This window comes from Papaver somniferum, chromosome 2, assembly GCF_003573695.1.
Source record: "Papaver somniferum cultivar HN1 chromosome 2, ASM357369v1, whole genome shotgun sequence".
Lineage (NCBI taxonomy): Eukaryota > Viridiplantae > Streptophyta > Magnoliopsida > Ranunculales > Papaveraceae > Papaver > Papaver somniferum.
In genome coordinates, this window is record NC_039359.1 from 78462296 (window position 1) to 78476954 (window position 14659).

The following is a 14659-nucleotide window of genomic DNA, read 5'->3' on the forward strand; positions in this document are numbered from 1 at the left end:
GATTCATTTCCAGTTCTATCTGTTTTTTTAGCAATTTTTATTGGAATTGTTGCTGGTGTGTACATACTAGTACACCACAATGTTGTTGCAGTGAATCATGTCATGTTCTGTCTGTTATAAAGATGTTTCTGTAGCAGTGTACTGGTTTACTGGTGTACATATCTTTTCACCAACATGCTATTTCATCTTCATATAGACTAATGTGTATGTTCTCAACATATTATCCCATCGATTTTGGTGCTGGTGTACACATCTTTGCACCAGCATGCTATTTCACCTTTATTTTTCCTGTTGTGTGTGTTTTAAAGCTGTTTTTGATAGATTTCTGTATGAGTGTAAATATTTGTACACGCACATTGATTTATGGCATGTTGTGTGGGAACAAATGATGCTTTAGTTAGTTTTCTGTAGGAGTGTACACAGCTATACACCTGTATGATATGGTCCTATTTATGCGTACAGTGATATGATTTGTATTTGTATGAGTATAATGAATGTATTATTCTTTTTGGTTCATTTTCGTAGATACCAACAAACCATATAGGTCAAGTTTCCATGCATTCAGTGACTTTGTGAATAAAAACCTTGAGGAAGATGAAACAAAAAGAGGAGAAAAAGTATGGTTCACCAATTATCAACTAGAGAAGAAAAAATAAGGACCATTTTGGCCTGTTGTAGATATCTTTTTCCACAAAAAAACAGACCGAAAAGATGAGAAACATACAAGTAAAAAGAGAGATGATATATGGACTAAGAACCCAAACTCAATTCTGAAAATTGTGAGACAGTACCGCCATGAAATCTGTGACTCAGGGGACATTATTTCATTTTTGGTACTACCAAGAAGAACAAGCAAGTGGCAGTAAAGAGTGAACCTGAGGATTTGTTTCTATTTTATGGGATTAAGATGGTGCCAATGGAAGTTGAAAAATGGGAAGATGTAAAAACTGCAGCTGAAAAGAAATACGGTCCGCTGATAAACAGATTGACTCTCAAGAAACGAACTGAGATGGGAAAAAAAGATGTGGAGGAGGAAATCATACGTATCATGAAGCTAAAACCAAAGTCGAAAATGGAGATTGAAAGAAATGCTGAAGACTTAGTGGTGTTGTTTACTATGTACTTGTGTATCACGGTTTTTTTTACCCAGGAAAACGGAAGTATGATTAGCAAGAACCAGTTTGCACACTTTTTTGAGTCTTTGGATAGGATGAAGAGAACTTGATGGTCAGTTCATATACATGAGTATCTCATGGCGAGCATTAAGAAACATCATGATTCACCACTTAAAGTTAATGGTTGTGTGCTTTATCTGTTGGTGAGTTCACAGTTGTACACCTGATATATCCATTCACCATTTTAAATAATTCTGTTCATTGTGTTTGTTCCTTTCTCTTACATTTCTAACTATTCACCTATTTTTTAATGCAGCATTGGTTTGCTGAACACAACAAAATCATGAAACCAAGCAATGAGGAAGGTGTTCCAAGGCTTCTTAGGTGGATCATCAGCGACGTCAGTAATACAATCGAGAAAGACCTGAATGATGCCATGAAAAAGGTATCTCAAAAAACTTTCTAAGAATAGTATATGTACATTGATATACACCTTTAATAAGGTGTACAAGATTGTACATTGTTGATAGATTTTAAGAAATTTGTCTTGTGTACAACAATTGACACTCTTACCACATGTGTAAAAAATTGTACACCTGTGATCAATGTTGATACTTTGGCATGTTTTCAGATGCAACCAGGATGGGTGAAGGCTTATACTGATGAAGAGAGTTTGCTTTTGGATGAGTACCGGAGGCAGAAACAAGAAAATAACATAGATGATGTGAAAGAAAAGCTGCACATTTCAGATATTCGAAGAAAGGATTTGGATGAGGAGCTTACTGAAGTTCTGGATAGGCAAGAAAGGCTTCTTATTTTCATTGAAGAGAAAAGACTAAAAGTTAATGAAGTTGTTCTAATGAGCTTGACAGAAAGAGAAGCTAATGACTTCCGTAATTACACTTTGCATGAAATCTTTAAATGTGCAAAGGAAATACGGCTTGAAACTGAGGAGGATGAGGATATTGAGGAGGAGGAGGAGGAGGAGGATGAGGATGATGGGGAGGAGCACAAGGAAGATGATGAGATTGAGGAGGATGAGGATGAGGAGGATGACAAGGTTGAGGAGGAGCACAAGGAAGATGATAATGATGGTGATTACAATGACAATGAGGAGCACAATGAAGATGGTGATATGCATGATCATAATGATGATGATAATGATGATGGTGATGGTGATGACAATGACAAGGAGGGTAGTAAGGGTGGTGATATGCATGATCATGACAATGACAAAGAGGGTAGCAAAGGTGGTGATGACGAGCATGGAACTGAATCTGAAAGGAATGAAGTTCCGTCTGAAACTCCTGAAAAGCAAAGGTATAACATCACTTTTTTTAAATTTGCAAGTCATTTCTTTTTTTATGTGTGTACATAGTCGTACACCAGTGTGTGAAAGATAATACCTTTTCTCAAAACTTGAATCTTTTTAGCACTCCTTCACCAAAGACCAATGAGGAAAATGAAGAAGAGGATGGGAAGGATGGAACAAGCCAAGGAGTTGAGTCTGAACTGGTAACAAGCCGAGGTATATGTGTAGATCGCATTTCTTCTCATTTTTTATATATGTGTACCAATATGTACACCTTAGTGATTTCTCATTTTTCTAAAAAAATTGCATTTTTTTCAGCACTCTTCTGCCAAAGGAAGTTGAAATCCCTGAAGGTCAAAAAGAGCATATGAACCTTAATGACCAGGATACTGCTCAAACTGATGAAATTGACAAAGTAGCTGGGTGTGAAGCTGCTAACAAGCAAAGGTATAAAGAAAATGATCTCAGCTTATATATTTTATTTTATTTTGTTTCCAGTATGTGTGTACAAGTATGTATACCTTTATGACTTCTTCTGAATTTGTGTACATACCTGTACATTGGTGTAAAACTCTGTACACCATTAAAAATTCTCATAAAAATTTCATTTTTCAGTACTTTTATGCCAAAGACAAGTGTAATCAATGAAGATAAACAAGACCAAGTGAACCTTGATGACCAGAATGTGATGGATGGCACTCGAACAGCTGAAATTGATGAATCTACTATAATTGCAGCTGAAGCCATATGTCAGTTGGATCCTAAAGAAGTCCTTTTACTCACACAAGGAGAAGAATCACAGAATGAGACTTATACATCAATTGAGGACCTTCAAAATAACTTGTCTGAAACTGTATTCGTAAAGCTTGAAAAAGGTTGTTACAGAACGACACCATCTGAAGTGAAGGAAAAGATGGCAAACCTGATCCGCCACGATTGTCCAAGCTTTGCATTATTGAGCCAAGAATATCCAAAAGAAGAGTCGTCGCAAAAATCATTATTCAATGAAGATGTACGAGAAAGGATCATTGAAGAAGCAGTGCAGTTCATTAAACAAAATCCTAGTGAATTTTTTAGCATCCAAGAGGTAGAAGAAGAGAAGACCATTCCAGTGAGGACAAAAGCAGGGAGGATGAAGGAAGCAGAGATGTTGAAGACACAAGCCGCTGAAAAGTTGTCCAAGACACCACAAAAGAGAAATGAAAAAAGAAAGCTAGATCCTGAATTCACTGCCGAGGGTAAAACCAAACGAGTTGTGATAAAAGAAGATCCAAAAGGCAAGTGGATCAAAGTGGGACAAGAACCAGGCTATCCTGCCCCAATAAAGAGAAAGGGAGATGTATATTATCCTCACAATCCATTGACAGATGTTCGTCTATCACCACTATACCATGCTATGCAACCAGGACAGGACAAAAAAAGGGTACAAAAATTCTTCGACTATGAAAGCATGGAGTAAGTTCACAAAACACCATGATTAAATCTTATAAAAAAAATTATGTGCACAACTTTATACACCATGTTAACATTTCCTTTATGTTTCCGCAGCTCTGTAGCTTGGCAACTAACAAGACTGGATGATCCAACAGTCAAGGAAGATATTTTGATTGTTGGAAGAGTACTTCGTGAACTGATGTTCAACAAATATCTGGACCAAGAGGTACTCCAGTTCTACATCCATCGACGTAGAAGAGCACTTGTCAGAGATAGCATTCGTCATCCAGATGACAAAAAGTACCTGAGCTGTGAAATTATGAGTCCTACTGCATGTGTAAGTTTCTCAAAACAAATAAGAAATGTCATATATAGTTACTTTAATATTGTGTACATAGTTGTACACCTAATTGACATGGCGTGTTCTATGTGTTTTTAGATTTCTTTAGCTGTGTACATTGATATACACCAATATGAATATATGATTGACACAAGGTCTGTTAAGTGTTGATTGTTAGATTTATTTAGCTATGTACATAGATGTACACCAATATGCATCTATGATTGACACATGGTCTGCTAATTCTTGATTGTTAGATTTATATAGGTGTGTACATAGGTGTACACCTGTATATCATACATGGATATACGGTCTGTTTTCAGGCCTACAATGTTTGATTTGTTAGTTTTCTGTAGTAGTGTACATGCTTGTTAGTTTTCTGATTAAGGTGAGCCTAATTAATTTTGTTTTCTAACAAATTATTAATTGCAGTACTATGTCAAGTATAATGTCACCAGCGAGGTGCAAAAGCTTGTGGTTGATTTCATACGAGACATGCCTGAGAATCTGGAAGTTCTTGTAATCCCTATCAATCACTCTACAGATCAAACGAGGATGGGATTGCACTGGTCGCTTTTGAATTTTGATTTCGAAGCTAAGGAATGGAAATGGTATAACTCGTTACACTCAGAAAATGAGCAGTCATATAAAGACGATGCAAAGAAACTAGCAGATGTGGTACAAGTGGAACTCAATAAGAAGAGAGCATTGAAGGGTCACCCACCTATAGAAGAGCACGAATTAAACATCATGACATGCCCTTCACAAGGAATCAACCCGGACTGTCTAATATATACTTGTTACTTTATGAAACGAAGTATGAAGACAACAAAAGGTATGGAAAAAGGTCAGCAGAGGGCCGAAGACATTTGTCAGCAAATGAGATCAAAATTGGTGGCCAAGATGTTGACAAAAGTCGGATGGTATGAAAAGGTGTGGGATATAGCGAAGGACGAGGAGCATAATCAGTGGCGCAAGACTACAGGAAAGCAACCATTGAAGAGGAAGAAGAGTTTTTAATCTTCATTCAAGATCACTTTCTGAATTTCTTCTAAACATTTTTAATCTTCAGACAAATTTAAGTTTTCAACTTTCTGTTTAAGACTTGTCACTATTATAAAGACCTTGAATTAATGTTTTTATTAGTTTCAATATTGATTTTGAAAATAGACTTGTGTCAGTACTAAAGTATGTATTACAGGTTAGGAAATATTAAGGTGTACATGATTGTGCACAGTTTCTGACAGAGTAGAAAATCTGACAGGCAATGGTACAGGAAGGTGTACATAATGGTACACATGTACTAACAGAAACATAAAATAGAAAAAGTAATAACCTAGTATCAATCATTAAACACAAAAATAAAAACTAATTACTGCATTAGAACTAAAAAAATGAATATTACTAAACAAAATAAACTAGTAGCATCCATTGTACAGCAAGGTTACATAATGCTACACATGTAAAAAGACAGGTAAGAAAAGTGAAGTGCACAGGAAGGTGTACATAATGGTACACAGATCCTGACACTAATTATCCATGAATAGAAAAATGAAAAGACATTACCAAAAGTAAAAACCAAAAAACATAGAATCTTTCAAACAAATCAAACATAATAAAAAGCATCAAGGCATGGGGCAGGTAGCTCTGTTGTGGTGACCAAGAGTGAAGCACTTTGTGCACATCATAGGCCTCTTTTGCTTCTCCCAAGCCTTCTTGAAACGATGTTCTCTTCTTCTACCGGGTGGAGGCACAGGAATAGGAACAATAATCCTATCACTAGGATCATAAGACTGCGGCTTGTCATAATTAGGGATTGGCAAGATGATCTCTTGGTATGTCCTGTTGTACCATTTAGTGGTGAAGTATGGCTCAACAAATGAATAGATGTCATCCCTTGTAGATTGAATGGCATCACAAGCATGTGCGCAGGGAAAACCATTTACTTGCCACCTGTGACACGTACAAGTTCTCTCCAACAGATCTACAGAATGAGTGCGGGGAGACCTGACTTCATACAATCTTTTCATAGACTCAACAACAGTCCAAGTACGACCAATGTTGATGTTCTCGTTTAGTAAATCCTCGTATACGGGAGTGAGCCTAGTGTTAAAATTTTCAAGACCTTCTACCCTTCTCTTAGAATTCATCTGCATAACCTTCAAACTAAGATAATAAAAACAAAAAACATAAAATCAAAACATGATATAAAATAAATACAAATAAAACATGTGTACAACAATGTACACATAGTTGCAGAATCACAAATATAAGATGTGTACAAGTATGACACATCAAGCAAATCCATGTGTGCGACAGTAAAAAATAAATGAATGAAACACTAAACATAAAACTCACCGTATCGCATCGAGAAGAGCAAAAGTAGGAAGCTTTTTGAACTCAAGAATCCAGTTATTGAATGACTCGGCAATAGATGAAGAGTGAGCAGCATATCTGCATACAGGGAAAAATGCATTTGCCCATTTCTCCTTTGGAATGGTCCTGAGATAATTAACAACATTTCCACAACCAATTGCATGCATGCCCCGCAAAGCTTCTTCAAAGTTCGCTGTTGTGTAAGAGTAAACAGATTTGTAAAACAAATCAATAACGACATTGTAATTCGCATCACCTTTTCCAATAGGGAGATTGCACTTGATGTGGTAAAAGCAATAACTGTGATATGAACCAGGAAATGCTCTTGGAATGCCATGCAGAAGTCCTTCGTGACGATCACTAAGGAAAACAATCAGACGATCATCGACCACTTGTTGAAGATTATCCAGAAACCAAAACCAATTGTCTTTGTTTTCAGATAAAACAATAGAAAAGGCGCGCATATGGGTAAAACCCATCATTTCCATTGACACATGTTGCAGCCATCAAAGTACCCCTGAATCTACCAATGAGGAAAGTAGCATCCAAGTAAATCATGGGCATGAGATACCTATAGCTATGCTTGCAAGCACCGAAACAGATGAAAATCCGCTTAAATCTTCCAGTTTCTTCATCAACTTCAAGTTTCACAAAGCTATCAGGATTAGTTTGCTCAATGGCTTTCACATACCAATTTAAATCGCTACACGACTTCTCGTCGTCACCATATTGATCTTCAAATACAACTTCTTTCCCTCTACGGGCATGGTGATACTTAATATTGGACCCATAAGTCTTCTTAAAGAGTGACATGATCTGCTTGGGTTTTAAAGTGGGATCACCCTGTATACTATCAGCGGTCAAATGCTTAACTAACTTGGTTGTCACCACAGGACTCTTCAACCTCAAACCAACACCACAGCTACAAAAAAAAAATTCTGGAATAAGTAATGTGCACCACATTGTACACTTAATAAAATCTCAAAAACAACAACACACATGCAAAAAGAATGCACATACCAAGCAAGAATATGAAATTTACACCACATGTGCCACCCAAAAAGCCTACAATAAGTAATGTGCACCACAATGTACACCTAAAACAACTCTACAAATTAAAACCTAAAAATCAATAACATGAATCAAAAAAACAAGTGAACACCACTAACCTGTGAATAACGTTAGAATCTTTCAGCACAAACCGAGAAATATCACCATTCACAGGCCCAAAGTGAATCCTCCAACCACAACCATCTTCTTCGCACTCCGCAGTAAAACGAGTCTTGTCGTTTTTAAGAATAAGAATCTTGTAACCAGTACACATCTTGTATTGATCAACAGCAATCCTTACAGCTTTAACACCACCCACAAATTCTCTACCAATATTGTCAAAAACATAACACCATTCATTGATAATGAGAGGCTTGGCCTTGTCCGCGTCATGATCGACCACCCTTACAAGCTTAGGACTTTCACTTACACAAGATTTTGAAGTACTAGCACCAGAACTACTGCTACAACCAGAATTAGAACGAGACAAAGACCTTGAACTAGTGCTACAACCAGTATGCTTCGGAATCACATCAACATTCAAATAGAAATCTTCATTGTTCATCTGAATAACAAGAGCAACTAAACGTTGAAGTTGTATATCACCTTGTATAAAAACTACTTGATTAGTACCATATAGGAAAAACGTATACTCAAAGGGGACAAATACCTCCACTGCTTACAGGCAAAATGCTTCAATTCATCAACGGTGATTAAAGTATTAACACGAAACACAGAAGAATGTTGCATGAACAAACTTCTCAGACATATTTGATACACCTACATATAACAAAAGATACAATAATAGTTTCAGATTCGCGTAACCTAAAACTTGAAGAGTGTACAGGAAAGTACACATTTAATCGAAGGAAAAAATCAAATAACAGTAAACTTCAAATCAAAACTATTTCATCGATTAATCGAAGATATAACAAAAGCTTCAGAATCTTACTAGAACCCATAATTGAATAAACCAAAAGCATATGATCTAATATCAATTCGATTTCATATCATGCATCATAACACCAAACACCAAAAAACAGTAATCATAATCATTCCCCGAAAATCAAAAGCTAAAATACACCAAAAATCAAATCAATAACATACAAACAATAAGATGTAACAGATTGAATTCATATCATCAACTGATAAAATAAAATAAAAAAAACTAAATATCAGAAAAGAGATTCAACGATGAAGCAAAAACAGAACTAACCTGAATTTGAATTCCGTTAAATATCAGGAATTCGTGAAATCCAACATAACCTCTATGAAATTGTTAAATCGCTGTTACTTGTAAAGTTGAATTCTAGATCATCTATCTCTGAAATCTGACGTGAATTCAAATCTCTAATCCAAAAATAATCCCGCAACTACACTTTACCAGTAATCTGAAGTTGAATCGCAACCAAATTTCTCTCTGAAACTGTTAAATCGCCTACGAATTTCTTCTCTGTCCGGCTCCCTGTTTTGAGCTCATATTTGAGATCTGAAATTTTCGATTGAAAATCCTTGTTCTATGTATGGAATGGTCTCAAGGATAGTTACGGGATATTGGAAATACAGGAAAATCGGGATCGGTCACAATTATAGACTAACTCGTCCATATTTGGGTTAAATTGTTTGAGACGGGGCTTTTTTGGACTAGAGAGTACTAGGCCTGAGATGAGAGGACTAAAGTGTCCCAAACCCTGTAACTTTGGGACTAAATGTCAATTTCTACTTCATTTTTAGTCAAATATTCTTCATGCCCCGTGAGTCAGCGGCTTTACTATGGTCATGCCTGTTGATACTCCTGGACTGCAGAGATCGAAAGTGCAGCACAAGGAAGCAAAACAATATTTTCCATAACGGTTGACTTTGATTAATTTTCAGCAGCGCGTTTAAGCAATTACCAACGATTTTCTTTTCATATACTAAAATTATATATGCATGAAAATTGTGTTATAAATGCACTTTTAATTTTTAAAGTACTAAGTACTTTGAGTAACATCAAATCAAAATTTGTCAAGAAAAAGAAAAGTTCAACTCACAAGATTAACGGAAGTCAGACAAAAAAGAATTCAGAATTTAGGCGCAACTAAGTGGATGTTTACACATTGCTGGGGAAAAGAGACACAGCAGTTGAAGAAAGCAACTATATATGGTTACCGTCCTTAAAAGTCAACATAACCACTGTGGCTACTGGAGTGCTTATTTACTAGTAAGAAATTTGAGGAAGCTAAAAACTCCTTCTCGAGTATACAAAAGCACAAAACCCTTTACACAAGTTATGAGCTTTGATGCTCCCTCTGGCTTTGGGATGTTGCGTCATTGTACGGATTTGCTAGCCTTATTTTTGGACCTAGAAAACATGGTTGAACGTTGTATATGTACTTGTTGAATAAATGCTGGATACGCATGTAATGAAAATGGTTGCATGCATAAAATAAAATAAAAAATTAGCCTTTTTTCCATATAAGGTTCTATGTATATCTTCAGAAAAATAAATGTATGCACTTGAAAAATTGACCTATGCTTCGAAAAATGGATTTGTTTTTTTGTTTTTGAAGCTTAAAAATGGATATATGATATGAAAAATGGGTCATTTGACCAAATATTTTCAAAATATGGTTCCAATGGACGAGTAAAAATTAGTATGGGTGAAATGGACACCAAAAAAATAGCAAAAATGAAACTGGATTTATCCTGGCTTAAACTTAAAAAATAGCAAGGATGAAACTGGATGCATCCTGATGTAAATTAAAAATAAGAAAAATTATTCGAAAATGGGTAGGATGAAACTGTTTACATCTTGGTTTTTTTTACATTCTCGTCCATTTAAACAGTATAAAATTTTACATGTCCTTTTCATCCAGGAATTATTAATTTTGGTATATTTAACCAATTTTGTGTGCACGATATGCGTGCAACCAATACATGCTATTTATGCATCCATTAAAAACAAGTTTATGCCTATAAAAACAACCATCTTCCATATTTTCCTAAATTAAATTTTTTATAAACAGCTTTACTCGTTTGTAACCGGTTCGAAAACTTTCCATGGAGATAAGATCCGTACAATTCCAAAGTAGGATTTATTAGATATGTCATATGTTTATGCTTTTCTTTTTATCGTTGACAAATATAAGAATGTGGATTATGTTCATCTGACACGGAAATTTCTAAAGGATAGGCTGGTACATGAATTTTAATCCGAGTGGCCTATAAGTGTAATCTCAGTTTGGTGGTGTGGAAAATATCAGTGTATTTGGTACGAGGTAAGAGGAAAAACAACAAGAAAACAACTGCTACTTTCAACTAAATGTGTCTTGGTAAATACCAGTTGTTAAACCTAGATGAGTCTTAGAGAATTAGAAATATATATTTTTCGAAATTTAGGTATTATAGCCACAATCAGAGGCGATCTTTGAATGTCATGACGATTAACCTAATCTAGGTATTATGTGCCACAGGTGATATCATTGGCTGTTAAATAAACCTACTCACATGACAACGACACTTGCAAAGAAAAGTTGGATTACAAATTGAATACACAATAATAAGACCTTCACCATATGGCATGTGTGTGGAGATAAATGTCAAAATCCATCTAAGATACACATCCATTTTCTTTAAAATCATTCTCCAACCCGGATGTCTTAACCAACGTATAGATGATTTTGCGTAGACATTGTCAAGGTAAATGTCTAGTTTTAGACGTTCCCCTTAACATTGTCTACCATCCTAGTCATCTTTTACTTGTAACCCGTTATAGGGGCGGTATGGTTTATTACAGAGGCGGCATTCTAATAGAACAAAAAGGGTCATTGCATGATCATTCAAGGTGTCCCTTATAAAAAAATACTGGAAATGACAAATTAACCCTCATAATTGATAAATAATAATCAAGTTTAGTGTTAATGATTAATTTCACTTATATTAACTCAAAATCAAAACCAAAATCATATTTTTAGAGTTAAAAAAAAAGTTTATTGGAGAAGGTCAATCTCAATCAATTGAAGAAATTAACCAACAAAATGAAGAACCAGGACCTAAAAATGACTGGGTATACTTCTAAATTAGTCCCAACTAACTTTTTGTTGCTCAAAGTTATCTAAAGTACGTAAAAAATTCAATTTTTTTTACATTTTCAGAGCTAATTACGGTTGGAATTTTGCTCATAACCAATCGTAAATCGAAGTTACGGTTCGTAAAAGATGAACTACCAACTGTAACTGGTTAAATTCGAAGAAAACCCAATCGTAAACCAGTTACGGTTGGTAACCAAATGCTCGATACCAACCGTAACTCAGTTACGGTTGGTAACCAAATGCTCGATACCAACCATAACTGAGTTACGGTTGGTAAACTAAAATGATTACCAACCGTAACTGAAGAAAATTCTCAGATATAAGAACATATGGTTGGTAATTGAACTATTACCAACCATAACAACATCAACATATCCAGTTACGGTTCGTAATTGAGTTAAAATTAACCGTAACTCACATAAACCCAGAAATTTCAATTTTCATCTAAAACCCTAATTTTTGATAGGAATTATACTTAAATCGAACAAAATAAACTAAATTGTAACTGGGTTTTCAAAACATACCTCATATAAGTCATTACACTATACTTGATTAATTTTCGAATCGAAGACGATGAAATTTTGAGTTTTAATGGAGGTTACGGTTGATGGGAGGAGGAGAAGAGAAGAAGAAAGAAAATAAATTTTCAATTTGGCTTTGATTTAGGTTAAAAAATGGGGAAGGTAATCTAGTTAATTTACACCCCTATATGACATCCTCTAATCAATTAGAGGGACATTACTATCATACTGCCGCCTCTATAACAAGTTACTTTTACTTAATTAAATTGACTTTGATATATTAACTAACTATTTTTATCTCTAATAATTATGGAAAATAAAATTTATACTAATTAAAAAAAGAGATTACACACAATACTGTTGGAGATGAATTTTCTTTTCCCCCTAATTTTAAGGAAAAATAGATCGAGGATGTCTTATTTGTGTTACCGCATAGAAAACACATACGATGACCATTGGAGAAGCTCTAAGCATCTGTTGCTATAGATTTTGATGTTTCTACGCACACATCTACTATTCTACCAACCATCAATTGTTCATTTATATTTTTCTTATTATTATTATTTATTTATTTTTGACTATTCCTAATGCTATCTAAACAATTGGTTATGGATCGTTTTTCTGCTTAATTTATTTGGTGTGTTATATATGTTGACATATGCGCTATAAAAACCACATGAGCACTCTTCTGTCCTAAGATCTATGTTACGCCGTGCTAATGTTCACAACAGCCATATTATATTATTGTGAAGTGATTGCAAATACTGTCCATAAATAGCCACTACATTTGGAATTTAAAACAATCAAACATATCAATTCTCTACAGCATCAATATTTCTTTCTAGCTAGTGATTGATTTGCTTGATTCATACTTCATCCTCTTTAAAGATACGATCAAATTTTAGCTCTTAGTATCCAGAAACAACACACATAGCTAATTTAATAGCCATGGGTTCATTGGGTTCATTGGTTTCTTGTGATCAAGAAGAAATGTTAGTGCAAAATGTTTGTGAGATCTATGACAGCCTATCAACCTTACAAAGCCTCAAACCTTCAAAAGATGTTGACACTCTTTTCACTCGACTAGTCCTAACTTGTATGCCACCATCTCCAATTGATGTGACCAAATTACCAGGAAAAGTTCAAGGAATCCGTTCCAAACTCATTCGTCTCTGTGGAGAAGCCGAAGGTCTCTTAGAATCTCACTTCTCAGCCCTGTTGGGTTCTTACGATATCCCACTTGATCATATTGGTATGTTTCCGTACTACACCAATTACATCAAACTTGGCCGTCTTGAATATACTATAATGAGCAATTATATCACAAATGCAAACCCAGGTGACATCGCTTTCATCGGATCCGGACCCCTGCCTCTCACGTCGATAGTATTGGCTTCAAACCACCTGAAAACCACTATGTTTCACAATTATGATATCGACCGATCAGCCAATGCTCTGGCTTCTAACTTGGTAGCTGCAGATCCTGACTTGTCCGAGCGAATGTTATTTCATGATACTGATATTATGGATGTTACTACTGGTTTAAGCGACTATGAAGTTGTCTTCTTGGCTGCTTTAGTTGGTTTGAACAAAGAAGATAAACGCAAAGTGATTGATCATCTAGCTAAGCACATGGCACCAGGGTCCTTATTAATGTTGAGGAGTGCTCACGGTGCTCGTGGTTTTCTGTATCCAATTGTTGAGCCTAGTGATCTTCCAGGTTTCGAGGTTCTTGCTGTTTTCCATCCGATGGACGATGTGATAAATTCGGTCATTGTTGCACGTAAAAGCAAGGATAAGTACCAGTACTAGTTCATGGAGTTATTTGTTGTTTTTTTCATCCGATGGACGACGTCATAAACTCGGTGATTGTCGCACTAAGAGTAAGTACCAGTACTAGGTCATGGAGTTATTTGGTTTGTTTTTCTTCAACATGTGAAAGTGAAAAATGTTCACTTCAATAAAAATTCCTATTATGGATGTTGTGAGTGTGTGAGGTGTAAGTCCCATTTTAGATCAATAAAATTATGTTTGATATGTCTTTGAATGATGCATAGTCTGTAGTGCCGCTTTCTTTGGTTTAAACCTGTTGTTTACCTGCTTTTGGTGTAGTTCACTCCAGTAGTTCAAGCTATACAGATAGGTCAAACCCGGCAAATGGGGTATAAGCATTTCTGATCAGCTGCACGAAAAGGATTCTTGGCTTTCTGAAGCTTCATACTCGCCGCAATTTAATATATTGAAGCAAAATACACGTATCTTTGAATACAAGAAGAAGAAGTGTAGTATGGGGTATGGACATTGCACTTTTGTATTGCAGAGACCGAAAGTGCAGCATAAAGGGGCCAAAACAGTTCTGTTGTCTACAGTGTTGACTTTGATCAGTATGCGGCAGCGCGTCCAGGTAGTTACAACCTATTCTCTTTGCATGTATTATA

General features: G+C 35.6%; 1 protein-coding gene across 2 annotated transcripts; it reads left to right on the top strand.

Moving 5' to 3' along the window:
- Nucleotides 1–13040: 13040 nt before the first annotated feature.
- On the top strand, nt 13041–14258 carry LOC113353598 (nicotianamine synthase-like). 2 transcript variants are annotated; one of them, XM_026597149.1, is made up of 2 exons: nt 13041–13473; nt 13561–14258. In XM_026597149.1, the coding sequence occupies exons 1-2, from the start codon at nt 13170–13172 to the stop codon at nt 14031–14033; spliced, it is 777 nt and encodes a 258-aa protein (XP_026452934.1). In that variant the 5' UTR covers nt 13041–13169; the 3' UTR covers nt 14034–14258. The 2 variants fall into 2 exon arrangements, with proteins under 2 accessions (XP_026452934.1, XP_026452933.1); XM_026597148.1 differs by having other exon boundaries at nt 13041–14258.
- The last annotated feature ends 401 nt before the right edge of the window (nt 14259–14659 follow it).